The sequence below is a fragment of the Aethina tumida genome, chromosome 7 (assembly GCF_024364675.1).
Source record: "Aethina tumida isolate Nest 87 chromosome 7, icAetTumi1.1, whole genome shotgun sequence".
Classification (NCBI taxonomy): Eukaryota; Metazoa; Arthropoda; class Insecta; order Coleoptera; family Nitidulidae; genus Aethina; species Aethina tumida.
In genome coordinates, this window is record NC_065441.1 from 6280884 (window position 1) to 6294447 (window position 13564).

At 35.9% G+C, this 13564-nt stretch overlaps 1 protein-coding gene across 4 annotated transcripts; it reads left to right on the forward strand.

Annotated features, from left to right (window-relative positions):
• The first annotated feature begins 667 nt into the window (after positions 1 to 667).
• LOC109598417 (tripartite motif-containing protein 2) lies at positions 668 to 13361 on the forward strand. 4 transcript variants are annotated; one of them, XM_020014328.2, is made up of 11 exons: positions 668 to 954; positions 1408 to 1671; positions 1738 to 1882; positions 4190 to 4576; positions 4689 to 5257; positions 5331 to 5686; positions 6229 to 6578; positions 6635 to 6992; positions 7063 to 7295; positions 7642 to 7758; positions 12527 to 13361. In XM_020014328.2, the coding sequence occupies exons 2-10, from the start codon at positions 1502 to 1504 to the stop codon at positions 7744 to 7746; spliced, it is 2673 nt and encodes an 890-aa protein (XP_019869887.1). In that variant the 5' UTR covers positions 668 to 954; positions 1408 to 1501; the 3' UTR covers positions 7747 to 7758; positions 12527 to 13361. The 4 variants fall into 4 exon arrangements, with proteins under 4 accessions (XP_019869887.1, XP_019869885.1, XP_019869888.1 ...); XM_020014326.2 differs by having other exon boundaries at positions 669 to 954; positions 7642 to 7754; XM_020014329.2 differs by having other exon boundaries at positions 670 to 954; positions 6403 to 6578; positions 7642 to 7754.
• The last annotated feature ends 203 nt before the right edge of the window (positions 13362 to 13564 follow it).

Below are 13564 nucleotides of genomic sequence, written 5' to 3' on the forward strand. Positions count from 1 at the left end.
ATGGTTTATAATGTGTATTAACAAATATGAATCAACGAACTCAATTGAAAAAGCAGTAAGAAAACTCTTTTATAGACAGAGAAATTGGAAAAATCAGTAAACGACTATCCAAAAAAATTCTAACAATTTTGTTTAAAGTTATGTGTAATTTATTAAGAAATATGTATTTTTTAAAAGTGTACTATTTCTGTGACCAGCACATATGTTTAAGACTTAATTTGAGTAAAAATTATTTTGATTTAGGTACAAAATTAATAATGGGAAATAGACTATAGATAAAATAGATGAATATATAAAATTTTGATTGCAATTAATTAGAGGTGTGCGTTTCCTAATTAGTATTAATATATTAATATGGGTATATACTTAGAGAAGGATTATTTACCTTTTAATTTACAAAAACATTCAGTGTAATAGAAAATAGAAAAAATAAAGCTCCTTATAGTTGCGACTAAATTATGTATGTTGATAATATTTTTCGAAAGACATCTAATATTAATCTTAAAAAGTTTATCTTAAATAAAATATCCATTGATAAAAATTATGTATTTAAAACACTATTTTTTGAACTGTGCGTTTAAAGCGATCAATAGTTTCTTAAACTACTCAAGCGACATCTACTTGTGGGGTGCCTATTTATGAGTCAAAACAATAAACTTTTATGGTTTTTCATTTGTTAATTACATTATTAATTTAAAAATATTAAACAATTTATACATTATTTGCATGTACTTATTGTTTAAAGCAATTTTGTTTTTAATTCCTTTTGTAAGGTAATCGAGTTGCTTTTGTTTAAAAAAATATCGAATCGAAATTGGTTATTAAATATTAAAAAACACTCAAATCCAGCAGGCTGAGTTGCGGGAAACGTCGGTTGCGATCAACAACATGGTTTTGTTTTGTACCTTATACGAATAAGTCAGTTTTTGGCTGTTTTTTTGGAATTTTTTCCTGGTAAGTTCACCGCCGCACGCCAGCCGATACGTACGGGGGGCCGCGCACCACCCCCACGTCGAACACGGTCGTCACGGAGCTCACGTCCGAAAATCCTGAATGACTTTCGCGTTCGGTGCGCGGCACTTTAAAATGTGCGCCCTATTTCGTGTGGCGCTTAAGGACGAGAATTGCGCATTGACATGTTCCCGGGCTCTGCAGATATCCGACGTCCCCCCTCCGACCGTATTCAATAACCCATTGCCCTTGCGCTTAGACGCAAGACGCGCCATTTGCTAAACATTTTCTCGTCATGGCATTGGTAAGTTACGGAACGAGAAATGCACTTTTTAACGCGGCCTGGTGCGTTGTTTGTGTGCGGCCACGCGAATTTGCGGTTAGAATCGGGTCGCGGGCCCTCGTTCACCACGCCGACACGGTCGGACCGACGTAGTAATGTCTGAATGTTTTCAGATAAACTTTTCACGAGACTGAGTTTTCGTGAGAAGAGGCCTATTTTACACAGGAACGGGAATTTTGAACGCTATTGGGACGAACAATTTGAACGATGGGTACAAACACTAAAGAAGCCTTTCCCGAATCAAAAGAGTTTTTAGACAGGACCGAGGAACTGGGCAACTTGTCAGGTACTATTTTCGAAGAGAACGGGAAAATATGCAATGCTGATCCGTTGGAAGATGCTCTATTGGCTGATCCAGACTGTTGTGGATTGTGTGGGTAAGTCGAACGCACCGTTTCTCATTAGAAACGTTTAATTCCGTCTTAAAACCCGAATTTTTTTAGTAACCCTTTGGTGGTGCCTCGCATGCTGTTCTGCCTCCATGTGTTCTGTGAGGGATGCATCGATAAGAAATTTGTTGGTGAAGGTGGTGATGCCGGCACAGCAGACACATCAATCACTTGTCCAACTTGCAGCTATGTTTCCAAGGTGAGTATCCAAGTTGTTTGTGTTGTATTATGTCATATTCATGTTTGAGTCTGATTGGATAAATGTTAGGTTATATTTATATAAATTGTTTATTAGTTCTGATAAAATTGTGTATTAAAAATTAATTATCTTTATTCGAGTTGGTGTCCTAATTATTTTTAACTTGCAAGCTCTATAATGATGCTTGTGTCTCTTCATCTTATAATAATCAAAATATATTTACATAGTTTTAAAACCTTAATTGTATTTGCTTTTTAAATGCTAAATAAATAAAATTCTAATGAGAGTCAAGTATTTCTCTCATTATCGCAGTGCATGCCAGTAATAGCCTAAAACAGTCTATTTCCTTGTGCATTCTATTAAATCACAGCTGTAAGTTCGCCATTTGCAATTTAAAACAATTTTTGCACTTCCGCCAATTTTTAAATCTATTTGCAAGTTATGAATGTCAAGACAGTTTTTGACTAATTAGTACTTCTTGTTTTAACGGATTTTCAACGTTTGTACCAAAGTTATTCAGTTTACTTTAGTGTTTGGAAGAAATAACATCACTATTCATTTTTATGTATGTATGTATGAGAAAATTTATGATAAAAAAAATTGTTTATATTTAAAATTGATTTTAAATACTTCATTTCAATATCCATAGGTCACTAGATTAATTTTAATAACAGATTTTTAACTTGTTTTAGAGCTGTTTTATTGTTTATATTAATTAAAAATTTTTATCATTAATGAAAAATGTATTAATTTAAAGTTAAATGAATTTATTTATATCAAATAATTTATGAATAAATAATTAAAATTTGGCCAACCTAGGGCGACATTTCAAAATGGCGTTAGATTAAAGACTACCACCATTTTAATAGAATAATTTTTAGGGTTGTACACAGTTACTGGTTTTTTTACAATTATTTCTTTAAACATGTGAGTATCCCTAAAATTACCCATTGAATCTTATCAATTTTGTTGTTCAAACTGTATTAAATTTAATATTTTTGGTTGATTGTATTTTAGTGCAGAAACTTCATTACAACGGTGGTCAGAGAAATGGCTGACATATTACTAGTTTAATGTTAATTAGGAAAGGCATACCTCTAATCTTTTTCTCATTATTCATTTTGTACCTAAATCAAAATAATTTCAACTTAAATTAAATTTTAAACAAAGTGAATGAAAAATGTGGTTGGTCACAGAAATGAGACATTTTTGTTATATATATATATCTCAACATTTTTAATTTTTAACCAACCTTAAACAACTTTGGATGAATGATGGGGGCTGTGAATGTATTTTTTACCATCTTATCTTGTTCTATTGAACATTTATTCATCATTTCTTGTTTGAATATTCTTTAATATTTTTATACCAACAGTTTATTTAATGATATATATATATATATATACAACTACGTTTTGGAAAAATACTACAAATATATATATATATATATATATATATATATATATTTGTTAGTTTTGTTCATTCAGTTGACGTCTGATTATTCTATTAGACACACAAATATTTTATGACCCAATCAATTAATTTTTTTATTTACCTGGACGACAAGAAAGTATTTTTCCAAAACGAGTTGTTTTGTGTTACGACATTTTTTTATCGTATTTTCAATCGATATTTGTTAATAAGTATTGTAAACCATTTTTCAGAAGCTTCGTAAGTTTTTAGCTTTATCAGCAATATATTTCAGGTTAATTATTATTTTCCACTTCTCTGGAAAGCAATGTTTATTTCTTGTTACTGAATTTTTTTAATAAAATATAAATCCTATTAAGAATAAATTCTATTAAAAATATTGTAAAATACATACATAAAACGTAAATCCATTTGAATAGTCTATTTCTTTGGCCAACCAAATCAAACTATGTGCGTTGAAAGTAATATTATTCGATGGTTATGATATTATTATAAGTAATATTATTCGATGGTTATGATATTATTATAAGTAATATTATTCGATGATTATGATGCGTATCGAAAAAGCAAAAAAAATAAAATATACAATATTGAAATACATTTTTTATTCTAGTGACTGAACAAAAATTGAATTCAATCCTGTGTTTGATTTTAAATTTTGTGCTATTTCCCTGGCCACTTCTGTATCTGTATGGTTTTATTAAAAAAGCCTTGAACTTTATCGAAATCAAATAAATAACGATATAATTATCCTATAATTTTGAATAATGACAATCAGTCCACCAAACAATGATGTTATTAAATTCTTTAGTAAAATTGATAAATGTTAAAACTTTCTTGATATGTCACAATTTCACCACGTTGTTGCCATTGCAGGTTGGCGTCAAGAAAATGGCCGCATTGCCATTAGACGTGACCAAGACGAACATTTCAGACGTATCGAACGTGCCGAGCCTCTATTGCACCTCGTGCACCGCCAAAGAAGTGGCCACGTCACGTTGCAGCACCTGCCACAACCTGCTCTGCAACAACTGCGAGTCCGCCCACCATTACATGCGCTGCTTCGAAACCCACGAGGTAGTCGCGTTGGAGGATATGCGCAAAGACGGTATCAAAATCACCGTCCACAAACCACTTATTTGCGACATCCATCCGGGCGAGAACGTGATCTTCTACTGCACGAGCTGTCGCGTGACTGCATGCGCCGAGTGCTCCAAGACTGAGCACCAGAATCATCCCTGCGAGGGCATCCTCGACTCGGAGGTAAGACGGCAAAAGATTCAATGATTTTTTTGTCTTCGTGGAGGAATGTTAAAATGTAAATAATCGTTGTGTGTTTTGTGTATATTGTTTTCTGACGTGTATTTGATGGCAGGTTAGAGTGCGCCAAGAGATGGAGTCGCTCCTTAGCAAGAGCAAGGACACGATCGAGGCTCTGATGAAATCGTCGAGTGGCCTGAACAACAGCCTGGAGGAGCTGGCTCACCAACGCACCACCGCCAAAGATCTGATCAACGAGACCTATCAGAGTTACAAGGCCATTTTGGAGAAGAGCCGTGACGACGCGCTGGAGGAACTCAACAAACTGTACAGGGAACGTGAATTGAAGATCATGAAGGATAACGACGAGGTCGGACGCACCATCGACAATTTCGAGGACGCTTGTAAATACACCGCTCGTCTCCTTGAAACTGGCACTGTGCCTGAAATGATGTATTTGCGTAAAACGGTCTCCTCCAGACTGTCCATGTTGAATGGCAGTCGCCCCAAGATTGAGACCACGTTTAACATTGAATTCCGTTCTGACTTTGAGGTCTTCGAGAACATGGTGAAGGAACACTTCGGCAAGTTTACCACCGAGGCTGAGCTGCAGCCTGCTTATCCGCCTATCAGTTCCAACGTACCGGACATTGCTCCCATCGCCATCAACGGTAACGGAACCAGGTAAAAACCTTCAATTTAACTCCAACTAGATAGGAGTTACTTAATGTTTGGATATTATTTTATTTTTTTACAGTGCAATAGTGAATGGCTTGACAAACGGCTGCGGTGCCGCCGCCTCAGTGACAACGAGCAGTCCCATCTCGCTGCCCGCCTCCATGCAGTCGTCCTTCGAGGGCGATTTGACGAACAACATGCAAAACTTCGCAATCAGCTCGGCCCAGAGTCCGCCGCTGCCGCCCCAAGTAGCCGCCGGTTCGTTGCAAGGTTTTAACACCATCGCAGAGTACAATTTGGCGCAGTTGGCTTCGCTGGCCGAGACATCGCCGACGGCGGCCACGTCCCCAACTCAGCAATTCACCATAGCTGATCTGCTCACCAATGACACAGCCTGCAGGAATCTGGCTTCGCTGGCCAAACTTGGACTCGGTGGTATGTTTTTTTTTGTTCAATGACAATTGACACTTCTTATGTGAACTTGCATGCTAATTTCATATGATAAAACCGTAGTTAGATTTAGTTATTTTATGCCTAGAAAAAAGAACTCAATTATTTCGAATCTTTTCTGCTGATTGTAAAGTCCTTTACTTTAAATTAAACGTAGCTAATATTTCTATTTATTTTATTATTTTCGTATAACATCTTTAAACGGTATTTATTGATAAATGGACAATTTTGAGTAAAATTTGAGGGAAAACCTAATAAAGAAACCAAAGCAAAAATCTTTTTTGACTGATTAATTATAATAAGAAATTACCATTAATTTGAAAGTACAGTCAGTGTTTTGGGATGGAATCGTTGTAAGTAAGAAGTGATGTCATTCTATATGAAATATATCGTCGCCTGTCCTTTCAAAAATATTGTTAGTCCTATTTTTCCAAATTAATCTCGTCTCTAGACAGTTTTTAATGTTGTATATATTATGCGTAATTACAATAATTTAGACTTTTTTTTTACGTGTTTGTGACGTGCAGACAACATCCCCAACGGTGGCATGCTGGTCAGATCGACGTCAACCGCCTCCCTGAACATGACCTCGAACAACTTGATCAACGGCTTCGGAGGCGTCTCCTCGTCCACATCGCCGCTACTCTCCACTCCCGACGACATAATTCCCGATCCTCTCAACACTATTCTCCCTGCTACAGGCACCAACTCGGCGGCGAGCACCATCACGCGCAGCAACAAGGTCAGCCCAATGCAGATCCGCTGCAAGTTCGGGCAACTCGGCCCCAGCAAGAGTCAGTTCAACTCGCCGCACGGTTTCTGCCTGGGACTGGAGGAGGACATCATCGTCGCCGACACCAACAACCATCGCATCCAGGTTTGAATTTTGTTTTCAGCTTTGGGGCATTTAATTGATTAATTGAAACGTTGCAGGTGTTCGAGAAGACCGGTTCGTTCAAGTTCCAGTTCGGCATACCGGGCAAGGACGAGGGGCAGCTGTGGTATCCACGCAAGGTGGCGGTTATGCGTCCGTCGGGCAAGTACGTGGTCTGTGACCGTGGCAACGAGCGCTCCCGCATGCAGATTTTCACCAAGAACGGGCACTTCGTCAAGAAGATCGCCATCCGCTACATCGACATCGTCGCCGGGCTCGCCGTGTCCAGTCACGGTGAAATAGTGGCGGTCGACAGCGTCAGTCCGACCGTCTTCATCATCGGGGAGAGCGGCGACCTCCTGCGCTGGTTCGATTGCAGCGACTACATGCGCGAGCCCTCCGACATCGCCATTCATGGTAATTTAATTCATCGAGTATTTATTTCTTTTTTATTTGATGGAACTAATATGAGTTTTATGCGTTGCAGGAAAGGAGTTTTACGTGTGCGACTTCAAGGGCCACAACGTGGTGGTGTTCAGCGAGGAGGGTCACTTTTTGCGTCGCATAGGCTGCGAGAATCTCACCAATTTTCCGAATGGCATCGATATTTCCGACGCCGGCGACGTCTTGATCGGCGACTCGCACGGCAATCGGTTCCACGTCGCCGTCTTCTCACGTGACGGATCTCTTATATCAGAGTTTGAGTGTCCGTACGTAAAGGTTGGTTGAATGTTTTATATTCAGTTTTTTAGTCATATTTAAAGCTGATCTTGTAGTTACTGAAAAATTAAATTTTAAAATTCAAAGGTGTGAGTAAATCCAAATCTTTAAGTACTCTGTGAAGATGTTTTAACTTCACCACCTGAAGTTTAACAATAAATTTTCAAATGCTAAAATGAAAAAAGCATATTGTATATTGAGTTGATTCATACCACTTATATATTTTTTGATGGATTTATACAACAAATTCCTGTGACAAATTTTTAAAATAACTAAAAGGTGTCTCTTTAAGGACTGATCATAAAAACAAAGTTCACTGTTTAATTTTTACGTGACTGTTTTTCAGGTTTCCAGATGCTGCGGCTTGAAGATCACCTCCGAGGGTTACGTCGTCACGCTGGCCAAGAACAACCACCATGTTCTAGTGTTGAATACCCTGTATATCCTGTAAACCCCTGAGCAAGTAGCTATGATCTCTTCTTATTTTTTTTTGTACACATAGTACTGAACTGATTTTATTTTTATATTTTTAATTCGTAAACTTATTAATTTTTATTTTTAAGTAAACGGTGAAACAATGCTAAATCGGACGTCGCGTCTGCTATCTTATCGAATCAATCCGTTTTTTATTGTAAAAACACACACAACGTATTCTAAAGAGGAATTATATCCGAAAAGTTCTAAATAATTGAGTACAGCTCACGTTATTATAGGAATATTTATTTTTCTATACAAAGTGGTTTTTTGATTATTTATTAATTTGTAGTCTGCGTTACGTTTGTATGATTCGATGCGTTCACGTGCAAAACAGACGTAATATTGTTCCTAACGGTTTTTTGATTTTTATTTAATATTTACGTTTTTTTTTTTTAATTTGTACAGAGAAGGAAATGATTTTTTTTTCAATCGTATTGAGGCGCTAATGATTTTGTTGCGTTTTCAAAGCTGTACGTGCCAAGTTTTATAGAAGTTAATTTTATACATTATTAAATAAGCACACATCATATTATAATATTTTTAGTGGATGATGCTGATCGCAGTGTTATTAAGTTTTTAGTTGTTTTATCGAATGTGTGTGAATGTGCTTCGAAGAACAGCCATTTTTCGCGTGAGTGGGCGTGAATGGCGATCCAAATTTGAGCCCCGGCAGAGGCGCCAACAAAACGAGGTGGAGCTCGGGCTCCCATTCGGATCGAAGTGTGTTTATCTAGCAAAAAAGAATACTTACTCAGGTTGGATAGCGTTTCCTCGTGCGCTGACTTTTTCTGCGCACGATCAGTGCCATGTAGTGTTGGTTAGGTCCTAAGGTTGCAGCCTAACAAACAAAAATATATAAAAAAGCTTTTTGTGATTCCCTTTTAAATAGAATTTAGTGTGGCATGGAGCTTCGTACATTGGCCATAATAAGGACGAATTGATTGACTTAACTTGTTATATTTTTGCTTATTTTGTTTTATTTATCAAATTATACGATATATTTTTATTTCTGTTATTATTATATTTTATATATTCATATTGAATGGTTGTTATTTGTTTAATTTTTGATTTTTTTAAGATATTTACTGCAATTTAGTGGTTTCGTTTTACTGTTAATGATACACTCTTTCACATCTACAATAAAATATTATTTTCCTTGGCATGGTCAAGGTAAGAAGGCCCTGTTTAACGATCTGGCGCGTGGATCAAGGGGCGCCGGCCTTTGCGACAGCTTTTGACAAAATATTCCCCATAACAAATAATCAAATTAGTCTCTTCGGGGGTTGCGTTTGCGCTCCGGCCATCCACGCGTCGGCACCGAGAATTCCAGAGTTTTTGTTCGAGTGTGTGTGTGCGTGTGTTATACTGATTTATTTTAATTATTATTATTTTTTTGAAACTCGTCGCCCGCCGCCCGGGCGGCAAACCATGCCTGTGATAATAGTATCTTCAGGATAAGTTGTGACCTTAGTCTCTTGTTATTATTTTGTGGAAGACGCGCGCGCACGCGCTGCACCGTCCACCACTTTATTTTTGGACGGCCGAAGCTTACGCGCGCCTCGCCACAAATGGTTTTTAAAAATTATATGTATATAAAAAGTATATATATATGATAAAATGAAAAACAAAAAAAAATCCAAAAAAAAAACTCGAATTTTAAGGCAGATTGTTTATGTATTTAAAAAACTATTCGTATCTTATATACACCGTTTTTTTTCTGTTTTCGGACCGTCAAACCGGTAGATTCGCCCCCACCCAAGCAGAAAAGCCGAAATTGTTTGCGTGAAGCACATGTTTAATTGTTCGAAACCGGAATTGAAACCCCCCCAGTTATATAAAAGGGCGACCGCCGATTGACGGACGGAAACGAGGAGTCGCGAACGTGGCGCCGCTCGTCAACTTCGACACACACACCCCACCCACAACACCGACACGTACACACAGCGACATATCAGAGGCGTTGCCTGCGCAAGCGCGTGGACGCCGTTCGCTCCACCGAAGCCTCCTCCAATACATAATTATGCCGTTTTAGGTATCGGTACAAAGTTAGAGATTTCGAGGGGGGTGGAGCGGACGGCGCGTATGAAATGTGAAATATGAAATAGGGTGACTGTTTCTCGACGGCCGGCAACACCCGGGTTGGCAACGAATAATCTCTCGGCTGTCGAAATTGTATTGTCGCGGGCACACTTCGGGGATTCACACATGTGCCAAAAGACGAGTTGCGAGTTGCGAGTTCCTAAGCTCCTTGGACATCGACACCACCACTAATGCTTTTGTTGCGTTCAAGTTACAATTTAGTTTTGGGGGTTGCCGGTTGTCCGCTTGTAAATATTTATACAAAAAAATGAAATTGTTGAATTTAATTTTTCTGGCGATCGAGTCCTATTCCAGTCGGGCGTCATGTTTTGTAAATATATTGAACTTGTTAAATTTATTTTTTATTACAGAGATATATTTTTATTTTGTTTTTTGATATTCGTGTATATAGTTTTTTCATGTGTTGAGTGCGCACGCGACGACAAAATGCGAATGAAACTGATTGACGAGCGGCTAAGTTACGTGACGATCGAATTTTTTCCTTCAAAATTCTATGTGATGTCAATAATCTCACAAATTAACAAGAAAACTTGACATAGTCATATTTACTACTGTAGATTTTTTTATTTATTTTTACCAAATATTATTTTATTTTTTAGATTTAGTCAGTTTGTCACACGGAATTATTATTATTATTATTAAGTATGTCGTTCGTACCTATCTACTACTATTACATATATGGCTCTAGTGATATATTAATATATACTTCATTATAATTAAATGCATTTGCTCACGTTTTTTCTCTAAACCCGTACATATTTTCAAACCAAAAAAAGTCGTTAAAATTTAAAATTTAGCGTTTACAATTATATGCTTCAATCTGTCTCGCCTATGGCCTCCCAGTTATTTAAGACTTGGAAATCTCTAGGGTCACGTTTCATCGATTTTTTAAGGGAGACGCTTGTGTGGATTTTTCTTGGACAAAATCTTGCAACTATAGTCGGTGAGAGGATTTTAAATGTAGCATAGCGTTTATTTGTCAATATTTTCATTGATCGAATATATTATAATTATAAAAAAAATCATAAAAAAAAATATTAAATTATATTAATACATTATCAATGTGATAGATTTTTTGATGATTTTACAATCACAAGTCTTAGTGTATGTACCAAGTGTTTTTTAGATACTCGTATACCAGTAATTTTTGCCATACTAATATTTATACATGACTAAAGTGAAGAAAAATTGAAAGCTGACTTGTATATTCTCAGTTTTTTCCAATTTTTAAGGTTGTTATTAATTAATAATTAATTAATAAACAAACCTTCGTTATATACACACGCGTATAAGCAAAACTAATAATTATTAAAAACTAATAATATTCATTAGCAATAAGTATTCTCAGTCAGTATTGGAGTGACGTAAATTATCATTCCAGAAACGCAGAATTGTATATTTTTTATTTGTATTATTTTTAAACAAACCGTGTTTATCCGGTGGTTTTCGTTTGAACCTTCTGATTTCGTCTGTATAGGGATTAGATGTAGTGTATTTTTTTCGTTTCGACAAACACGATGATGGTTGACCGGGGGGTCCGCCCTCCGGTCGATCCTCCAAGTCATTTTACTTAAATAATGTATGTGTATGTGCCCCCCCTCCAAGATCATTACTCCCTCGCCCGTTTTTCAATACTCCCTGTGTAACCTACGTAAATAATGGTTGTGAGAAATTAATTCTAAAACAGCTGTACGCGTACGATATTAATTGGTGGCGGAGCGGTGGCCTCCCGACGTCCCAGATTTCGGTGTATGTGACGAGGGTGTTAGTACTTAAAGGTAGTTTTGTCGCTTAGGGTAGGATGTATTGTTCTGGAGACGCGAGACGCCCCCAATGTTCGGCCTTGCACGCGCGGAAACACTTTCATAAATGATTTAGTACAAAATTTGTTTGTTTTGTTGTTGTTACATGTTTTCCTCTTCTAGTCTTTCAATGGTACTAAAACGGTTCGCTATTTCGTTTGGGAAGCGTCAATTATTATATTTACAATACAATGCCGGGATTTTTTGATGATTTTTATGAAAATATTTCACGCGTCTTGCATGATGAATAGAAGTGTGGGGGTGGGCACGTTCCCTCCCCCTATAAGTTTGTTGCGTAAGATGATTAATATTTAGATAGTCATTTTAAAAAAGTACAAATGTTTGGTGTGGATGGATAACATATCATGTAATTTTGTAATATCCCTTTTATTGTCCGCCGATTTTACGATCGCAGGGAAGCTTTAGTTTAACACCAAGAGTTAATCATTTTATGAGGGCGCAAAGTTGCGTTTCGAGACTTTGGCTTTGCGTCGAACGAAAAAAAAAAACAAGAAAAAAAATAAAATAAAATAAATTCACTGTGTCTTAGTCCTGTCATATTAAACGAATTAAGAAATGTATACATTTTTTAAATATTAATTGTTATCTCTTTCCAAAGATTTTTAGTGTTGTAAGGTAATAACAATAAATATATTTGCTAAGCTCTGTATTTGACATATATAAGATAAATAAAAGTAAACAAGCTAGGCACATATTAATAATAAATAGAGGAGTATATATCTGGTGTGTTATATGATATATGATCATTTTCAGAAACTTGAGAGCGGGACTAGCCTTTGAGCACCCAATTGCTTAACAATAAATAATAACTTTGAACATTTTTTATTGTAGATGTTGAGATCTCCAAGCTGTTTGATCGTTGTTATTGAATCCTCAGCAAGTTATGTGTTACCCGCCTCTTTCAATAAGCAGTCGTGCTGTGGCATTTAAAACATGTTTTTGATAGAAATATTTTTGATGTGAACGTTGATGCAGAATGCGGCCCCCGAAGAAAAAAATATGGAGAAGATGCCGGACTGATTGACCGCAGTCGAGTCTGTCGCATTTATTTATTTACATTTGACGGTGGGCAAGTTACACGTCTCGCCACATTCTGCAACAAGCGTAATAAATCTTCTGTAATACAATCAATCACTACTACTTATATATATTATATATTATATGATAATATTAATAATCGTCTGGTTAACTCCAGCCTATATGTACCTTTAAGTAGCACTCTTGTTCTCTGCTTAACCTCTGAAGGATTTTTGAAAAATTCCCCGTGACCTTTTTTATCTCCCAAATTTGCTTTTGGCTATTTATTTATCTACAATCGATATATTAATTGAATATAAACATATACATAGTTTATGATAATTATATATGTATTATTAATTATACTTATATACCCGGTGATGTACTCGAATTTTGGAATTTACAACAACAAAAAAATGCTGATCCTGTTTGCTGACATGTTTTTGTAAAGAAAACAGGAGCAGAATAATTCTTATCCTATATTATTGTATTGCCTTATGTTTTACATATGTATATGGTTATTCAGGGTTACAAGAGCCAACTGAGCTCGTGTATTTTTGGAACTGTTTTTTATTTAAATTGTACTGAGGTTGTTTTTAATTTGTAAGTTATATTATTGGTTTTTTGAATAAATAAGTAAAAAATGTAATGTTTGTTGTTTAATTAATTTGTTTAAGAAAATTAAAATTATTAAATCTAAAAATACATATAAATATATGATTATAATTGTTTTTAGAATTATAAAATAAAATTTATTTTTTAAATATGTTACATATATAAAATATTCAAGTAAATTTTCAGTGAATTCAGTAAATTATTCGAAAGGTGTTTTCTTAATTTTGTAATCAAACA